Genomic DNA, 8,102 nt, shown 5'->3' with positions numbered 1-8,102 from the left:
ACTCTGTAAATTCTCAGGTCCTGGCGCAGTGGGAGTACAGAGATAGAGCACTTTTCTGGCTTTGCTAAAGATAATAGTCAAGTGGCAGCGACTGAGATGGCATGAATGAAATAATGTTACATGGTAGTGAGTGTAAAGAACTCGTGTGGAACAGACAGGAGCGCCCTGAGAGTTCAGAGCAGGGGCCGTGGGTGTGAGAGGAAGAAAGGACACAGACAGACGGAGGAGAGAAATGCAGAGTGAGGGGCTGAGTGCCAGTGGCATATCAGTTTAGGGCAGCGGCTGAAAGCGACACTGAGATAAGATTGGAAAGGAAGATGGGAGCCTTGAATGTTGCAAGATATGGTTTGAATTTCTCCTTGCGGCTCTGGGGACACTGAAAAATTTTCAGCAGGTAAGTGACAGGTTGGAAAAGGGTGTGTTAGAATCTTAATATGGTCATATCTTCGCCTGTAACAAACCATGCTGGGCTAGCAGTGCTCTAAGGAATGGAGGACCAAGGGGGAGTGGAGGCCTATGGGAAATGGGTAGGCCAGTGAGTTGTTGAATGCCTTTCGAAGAGTGGACGGGGGTTCAAGCTAAAATCCACCTCTCTGTGTCAGCCAGCTCTCCTCCCCGGGGCCAGAGGGTTTCAGCATCAGAGCTCTCTGCAGCCACACAACTAGCCCAAGCTTGGGGGTGAACTTCTTCGGAAGATGGAGTTATTAGTCCATCTCATTTGTCAGCAGAGAAGGTTGGGGGAGGCCTTTGGCCTCTGCCCAGCTGTGTACACCCACCCCCTTTGACCCAGACGTGCTGGGGTGGGGAGGGGGCACCGCCCAAACATGCGGCCGTTATTTGTCCAGTGCTGTGCCCTTTTTACTTTTTCTTCATTTTGGGGAATAACTTCAGAAATGATGACAGATTCGAGCTAGAAGCGACCTGAGAGAGTGTCTGATACAGGCTTCTATTAGAGATGAGAAAACGACTTTCCCAAAGTGACACCAATAGATAATTCTAAAGTGCTTTAAACTCCAGTCCTCACCATTCTGAAGTAGGTACTGTTGTCATGCTTGTTGTGTAGATGAAGAAAGCAACGACAGGGAGGCTAAGTCGCTGTGTCTAAGAGCTCCTAGCAGTAAGGGGAGGGTGCAAAGGATGAGCCAGGAGCCTGACTCCTGGGTTTCTGGTTTGCCCTGGGGTGCGCTTGCCCTTCCCTTCCAGGCCATAAGGGAGGTCACCACAGCTTCCAGCCATCTCTAATCTGGCAGGAGCTGCCCTAGGCTCTTGGCTTTGCCCTTTCTCGCACAGGGCCTAGCTCAGCGCTGAGCTGGCAGGAAACATGCTTCCTGAAGCTGGGATTTCCCCATGGAGGCTGGGAGGCATCGAGCATCCCTGGCCTCAGCCTGAAGGATGACTCTGCTGGGCTACCATGTGTCTCAGGAACTCACGGTAGCTGCTCACCCCTCAGCTGGGCAGCGAGCGGGTGGCTGTGCTGCCCCTCCCATTCCTTGAAGCATCACTCAGAGGGAGATGATTCTCCTCTGGTAGAAGATGGGGTGAAGGAGAAACAGCCCTCCGGGCAGTGAAGGCCTGGCCCAGCTCCTGGCCTGGGCCTGCCACAGTCAGGGCAGCAGAAGGCGGATGTGAAGGCAACATGTTGGCCCTCAACTGCGAGGGATCCCAGCTGCATGGAGAGGGGAGAATGGCCTGGAGGGGAGTGTGCCGTGTGTGTGTGTGTGTGTGTGTGTGTGTGTGTGTGTGTGTGTGTGTGTGTGTGTTCTGTGTGTGGTTTGAGCCCACACAGAGCCTCGTGCTGAGACACTGCATTCCTGCTGGCTGGGCTTCCTGCTCCAGATGCATTCCTGCCCCAGAGTCACCACGGAGACTGCTTGGAATCTGGCCCTACATTCTCCAAATTCAGGACAAGATCTGGCAAAGGGTCCCTCACTTTACCTCCCCATCCTCTGACTTTGGAGGGAGGAAGCCACCTGATGGCCAGCCCTCCTCCTCTCCTCCCCAGGGAGGCCTGGCGTGGGATCTTCACGGGCTGTTGGACTTGGGTAAAGCAGTTCCCCCAGGCCCAGGTTTCCCTCTCTGTACCTGGGAAAGAGGAAGGCGGGGGGCGGGGGGGGGGGCAGTGCTTTCCAGGAGGATAGGGTTGGGAGGCGGCAACCCAGAGAACCCGCAGCTAGCAGGGAAGAGGTTGGCCTGAAAAATCAAGGTGTTAAGAGTGGCTCTCATTCTTCCCCGGGCTTAGCTGTAGGCCTGTTTCCCAGAAGTTAGAATGCTGTAGTTCGTGACTCTGATTGCTGACGGCTCCTGCGTAGGGTGCTGGCAGAAGGGAAGGCGGGAGTTGGAGGTGGGCAGACTGTCTTCTCCCTCCCAGTCAATAACCACTTCCAGCTCCGGCCCCTCCCCCAGAGGCTCAGGTGCAAGTTTGCACGTCCGCCAGCTCCCTTATCTCCCTCCAGGGAATTTAGGTCCTACTGGGAGTTTTCCAGCCTGGTGGTCGCCTTCCTCAGGAGGCTGAGGTTTCCTTAGAGGCCACCATCCCATCTGGTCACCAGGCTGTCTCACTGTCAGTGTCTGCCTGGGCTGCCGGCCCCCTGTCAGGGTGGTTGGGGGGTGGAATCCCACGGACCCAAAGAGTTCGGGGGCGGAGACCGGAGAGCATTTACACTTCCAGCACCTCAGGCTTGCCCTCCTGTCCCCGCTGTTTCACTTCCCCGGATCCTGAAGCCCCCTCCCCCCGCGCCAGCCCCCAGCTTTAGGGTACCCGGGTGAGGAAGAGATGTGGGACGAGGAGGGGGTTCAGATCTAGCCCAGAACCCAAGGCGCTCTGCAGTTGTTGGAAAGGATCTTCCTGTGTCGGGAGTCACTTCCCCCTTTGATCACGCCAGGTTTCTGAGTGGCTGAGTGACTTGCCCCAAGGCACACAGCCGGGAGCGCGGGTACGCCGGTGTCCAGGTCCTCTCTCTTCCCTCCGCCTGCACGTGCGGCTCCATTTCCTTCCGCGCTCGCGTCCGGTCGCCGCCGCCCCTCATCCCCGCCCGGGTTCATTTCGGCGGCAGGAAGACAGACCCCGCTTGGAAACCGAGGGCGGGGTGACCCCGCGCCACGAACCAGACGGCGTCTCCGGGCAGGGCTCCCTGCTCCACGTCCGGGGTCGGCAGTGCGGGGCCGCCCGGGGCCCGAAGAACGGCAGATCGGGGCCCGCGCCCCGCCGGCACTGGGGGCGGGGGGGTGGGGCCAGGCCCCGCCCCCGCGGCCCCTCTCCGAGCGCCCGCACACCTGCGCACCCCTCCCGCCGTCCCTCCCCCATCCCCGCTGGGAGTGTCCGGGGGCCTCGCCCAGCCAGGTCCGGACGCGCACCCGACAGCGGCGCGGGGACGCCGGCCGGGATCGCTCCGTCCGGCTGCAGCGGCCACGGCCGGGGCGCCGTGTCGGGGCCGGGATTGGGGCCATGCTGGGCCGGCGGCGCGTCTTCGCCGTGGAGCCGCTGGGCGGCCGGGGTGAGTCGCCCACCCCGGGGCCGGCCGGGACCTTTGGCCTGGAGCCGACTCCCGTGCCCGGGCCCCTGTCTGCGCTCCCCGCCCCACCGGGCACAGCCCGCCCGACCTCGCTGCGCCCTCCTCGCCGCTTCCCTTAGGAAGGGCCGGGGGATCGCGCCTTGCCCGTTGGAGACCCTCTGGCTTCTGGCGTTAAACCGACCGCCACCTCCATCCCCTTTCCTCCGAGTCCACTTCCCTCTAATTCCCGGTCTGAATCCTCCTCTGACCGGCCCCTGCTCCAGCCCGCAGTTGCGAAAAGCTCTCTCCGCGGCGGCGGACCCCTTTCCAAAGGAGCCGCGCAGGGGTGGACTTCCTGGTCGACTTCCTTGCCCAGAGGGGCCTGGTTTGGCATCCCGTTCCAGCTCTCCCGCGTGGCGGGCAGGGAGACGAAGGCGGCCCTCCATCGTCTCCAGCCTCCGTTTCTGCATCCTTACAGTCGGGGCACCCAGATCGCAGGAGAGCCTGGCACAGGCCAGGAGAGCTGTGGGAGAGGACAGTGAATGGGCGATCACGCTGTTTCTCCTCCTGCCCGCCTGGTTCCCTTTCTTCCGTTTAAGTTTTTCCTTTTCAACTCTCCAAAACCTTCTGTTTCTCACTTAAAAGAACAAAAGTCCAAAATGGTTATAGCGATTGTTATTTTTACTACCCATCTCCCCCCAGGAATTCCAGGATGGACTTCCTTTTGCATCCTGATGCCAGTTTGGGCCCAGGCTTCCCTCTTTGCGCCCTTTCCCCTCTCCCTGAGGCTAGGGCACAGTCATACTTCCCCATGGGGAGCACTTGAAGAGGCTACCACTCCCCAGTTATGGCTCAGAGGTCTTAGGCCAAGCTCAGGGGCTGGGAGCACAGGGCTCCCTGGAAGAAAAAGTGCTCCCCCCTCCAAGGCAGATATCACTAACAATTACTTTTGTAAAGGGAACCCCATTCTAACATCTCCCAGCCAGGGTTGGAGAGAGATCTGGGCGGGGCTGTGGCCAACCAGTCTCCTCCTGTCCCCTCTGGCCCAGGACACTCCTCAGGGAATGTCTCCAGCTGCCAGGAATACCGGGGGTGTTGGGGCAGCCTGCCCAGCCTGATGACTGATTCTCCTTGCAGATGGGGCTGGCGAGGACCTGGCACGTGGTTGTGTAGTGCCTGGAGTCACCAGCACCTACAGACGGATCCCGGATGCCGCTCCGGGGTGGTCGGCAGACTCCTGCAAGGGGCATGGCCGGCTGAGAGCACCTGGGAGGCAGGTGCCGCTTCTCCAACTGGCCTCCCAGGACTCAGGAGTGGAGATGGTGGTTGGGGACAGGTCCCTAGCCACCTCACCGGGCCTTTCTCAAGACTCTCTGAACTCTGAGCCCATGCAGAACGCTGAGCCCCTGGCCCTGGGTGCCATGGAGCCTCCTGCCCGCCTAAGCCGGCTTCTAGCCAGCCGTAAGCTGGAGCAGGTGCTGGAGCGGTCCCGCCAGCTCCCGACTTCCTCTGCCAGCTTGTCACATTACCGCTCCCCAAAGCCGCCAAGCAACTCTGAGTATGAAATGCCCCTTTTTGGAGCAGGAGGACAGGAGGCCACCAAGGCAGAGAGTGTCCTAGAGGCAGGCCTGGAAGAAGCAGAGGTGGTGAGTGCCAACTCTCAGGCGTGGGATGGAGATGCCTCCGCCCCCCAACTTCTTCTCCCTTACGCCTCATGGATGTGTTGTGTGAGAATGCCTTGCCTCACCCCGCCCCCAGCTGTGTGGAGGTGGGCAGGTCCGGGGCCTGCCCGGCACTTTGCCTGGCTGGGCACTGGGAGGCCAGCTGGGTGTGCGTCCCTCTTCTCACTCATCCTGCCCCCATCTGCTGGCCCCTTAGGGTGCGAGTCTGGTTGAGTTCAGAATTCTCCCCTACCTCACTACGTCCCACAGGTGGGGGGCTTGGGGCCTGAAGCCTGGGCCTGCCTCCCAGGGCAGGGTCTTCGCTACCTGGAACACCTGTGCCTGGTGCTGGAGCAGATGGCGAGGCTGCAGCAGCTCTGCCTGCAGCTGCAGACTCAGAGGGCCCCTGGGGTGAGTGAGCTGTGGGCAGTCGGGCCAGCGGGCAGGCAGGTGAGTGGGGGATGCAGAGGATGGGGGGGACCCCTGGAACCAGGACTCCCTTCAGAACAGCCTCAGCCCTCTAGCCAGGCCCTGAAAGCCCATCTCTCCTGTGCACAGGATCGTAAAGAGGAGGAGCCGGCCCTGGCGCCTTCACCTCCACCCTCTCACGCCCCGGGCAGTGAGGTACACGGGCGGTGGGAGCGGCTCAGCCAGACAGAGGAGACAGGTGAGGCGCAGTTGTGTCTCTGTCTGTATCTTGCCTGCCCAGGTCCCCATAGGCAGACCCCCTGAGCTCTGGGCTTGATGAGTGCCTTCCTGTTCCTGGCCTTGGGTAACTGGATTCTCTTTCCGAAGGAGCAAGCACAGCTTCACCCCCAAAGGTAGGGGTGCCCAGCGCCAGCCCTTCCAGGCTGTCAGAGGCCCTGGCAGAGCCAGCTCACACCTTTCCATCCTCCCAGGGGCACAGGGTAGGTGAGGGATGTACGTGGGGGCAGGTGACAGGATGCAGTGGAGGTCGGGGGTGGTTGGGATGTGTGCTAGAAAACGAGAGGATTCCTGTTTGGAACAGGTGATCTGTCCTGGCTGTGCTGACAGCTATCTCTGGGAGCTTGGTCAGGGGTACGTTTGGGGGAGGGGCCCTGGGTGACCCTCTCACCCTCTGCTCAGCGGGATCTCTCCCACTGGAACAAGGTCAAGGTCCTGCTCAACCGGATCCGGTGGAGGAGCCCTCGACCTGCTGAAGCCGCTGCCCCTCCTGATGGCTCTGCCCCCAGGTGAGTCCTGTGGCCCAGTCCAGGGCAGAGGGAGGAGGCTGATGAGCTAGGATGCCAAGATTGCGCTGCCAGTTGTTATCTTCGTCCCTGCAAAATTTGAGACACGTAGTCTTGGAGAGGGTGCTGGAAGAAACAGAAAGTGGTTAAAGCACCCCGTTTATGGACGAGGAGGCTGAGGACTGGGCTGGGGACGGAAGTCATTTTCCCGAGGCCACACGGTGGCAGAGCCAGGACCAAAAGATGGGAAATCCTCATATAAGCCCAGCAAGCCCTCACCCCTCAAAGCTGAAACTTAGGTCACCTCCCTGGGTTTCCCCAGGAAAGCAAGGTAGGGCACACAGCATGCCACAGTGGATGCCGGGGGTTGGGGGGTAGGGGTCTATACTGAGTAATTCTGGCGCCTTCAGGGTGGTCACGGGGGGATTATCCCTGTCAATATCCCCAGGCCTCCCACAATGCTTGGTCAACTCTGGGACCATCGTTACCTTTGTTTCTTCCTCCTAGCCTAGTGCCTCCTTTCTTTCTCCACAGGATTGCATCAAGGGACCTCCCTGAAAGGCCTCCAGGCCAAACCCTCCAGAAGACCTTTATGCCATCATTAGTGGTTAAGAAGCAATGAGCAAAAAACCTTACTGTATGCTGAGACTTCCTGGTGCAGGGATGTAACCCCAGCTGGGGGGAGTGCAGTGAAGTCTTCTTCCTCGCCCTCTGCCCTGTTGCTGCTTCTGGGCACTGCCAGGAAAAGCTGTTGACCCTCAGTTTTCTCTCTGAGGCAAGGGCTGAGTCTTTCTCCTCTGAGCAGCCAAGGAACCCTGGGTCCCCGAGAGGCCCCAAGGTGCAGCAGCTCTCGGGCTCCTCCCTGGTTGCCAGAAATCCCTGGGCCTAGGCAATGTGAACTTACTGATTCATCTGGTGTCCATGGAGTGTGTTTGGCTTGGTGATCTGTTGGGGCCCAGAGTGTCGCTGGGGGCTATCAGTGTTGTGAACTGGCTGGATCCAACCATCTCTCTGGAATCATGCACTCAAAGCGTCAGTCTTCAGGGTGAGGTAACTGCAGACGATGGACTTGACCTTCACTCCTGAGCGGACAGTTACTGATCTGGCGTCCTCCCTTCCTCCTCATACTTGCACGGGCAGCCCCAGGACAGAGAAGGGTGCTCTCTTGGCTGCCTCTGCATTGAATCTTGCCTGAAGACTGCACCAGGGATGGGAGTCAAGGACAACATGGGGAACCGCAGAGTAATCTTCAAGGTCTATTCTCAGCTGCTTTACTCCTTACTAGCCTTTCCACGTCACAGCTGAAACCAGAGGCCCATACTAGCTTTTAGACCTTGACAAAAATCCCTTAACTTTTCTGAGCCATAGCTTCCCACTTAATCTCCCAAATGGTATAATGATGCCTGTCCTACCTACCTCACAAGCTTGTTTTGAGGGTAAAGTGAGATTAAACTGTCTCAAAGTGCTTGGTGAATGTTAAATGAATAGGAAAGGGTGTTGGAGGGAGGCTAGACTGGAGGGTGATGGGAAGGTCAGAGGGTAAGGGGGAACTGGGATTGCTAATGGGGACTAAAATGGCCAGTGATTAGCGGCAAGGCTTTGAGCAAGTCATTTCATTGAAGTCTCTCAGGTTTCATAGCTGAGAATTAGGACACTAATTCCTGACCTCCTTATCCCCCAAGGGTTGATGTGAGGACTAAAGGAAATGATTGTGAGAACTCTTTGTAAATGTATACCTA

General features: G+C 58.9%; 1 protein-coding gene across 2 annotated transcripts; it reads left to right on the top strand.

The window, feature by feature from the left end:
- The first annotated feature begins 3,445 nt into the window (after positions 1–3,445).
- C6H8orf58 (chromosome 6 C8orf58 homolog) lies at positions 3,446–6,985 on the top strand. 2 transcript variants are annotated; one of them, XM_065879618.1, is made up of 7 exons: positions 3,446–3,494; positions 4,629–5,134; positions 5,423–5,563; positions 5,711–5,819; positions 5,948–6,060; positions 6,284–6,366; positions 6,898–6,985. In XM_065879618.1, the coding sequence occupies exons 1-7, from the start codon at positions 3,446–3,448 to the stop codon at positions 6,983–6,985; spliced, it is 1,089 nt and encodes a 362-aa protein (XP_065735690.1). The 2 variants fall into 2 exon arrangements, with proteins under 2 accessions (XP_065735690.1, XP_065735689.1); XM_065879617.1 differs by having other exon boundaries at positions 6,260–6,366.
- Positions 6,986–8,102: the final 1,117 nt, after the last annotated feature.

This window comes from Phocoena phocoena, chromosome 6, assembly GCF_963924675.1.
Source record: "Phocoena phocoena chromosome 6, mPhoPho1.1, whole genome shotgun sequence".
Lineage (NCBI taxonomy): Eukaryota > Metazoa > Chordata > Mammalia > Artiodactyla > Phocoenidae > Phocoena > Phocoena phocoena.
The sequence above is the reverse complement of the archived record's forward strand: the minus strand, read 5'-3'. Positions and strand labels throughout refer to the sequence as shown.

Coding starts and splice junctions, on each gene's coding strand:
- C6H8orf58 (XM_065879617.1), top strand. CDS start 3,446: ATGCTGGGCCGGCGGCGCGTCTTCGCCGTGGAGCCGCTGGGCGGCCGG. Junction 3,495..4,628: donor GGAGCCGCTGGGCGGCCGGG/GTGAGTCGCCCA, acceptor TTCTCCTTGCAG/ATGGGGCTGGCGAGGACCTG. Junction 5,564..5,710: donor AGACTCAGAGGGCCCCTGGG/GTGAGTGAGCTG, acceptor TCCTGTGCACAG/GATCGTAAAGAGGAGGAGCC.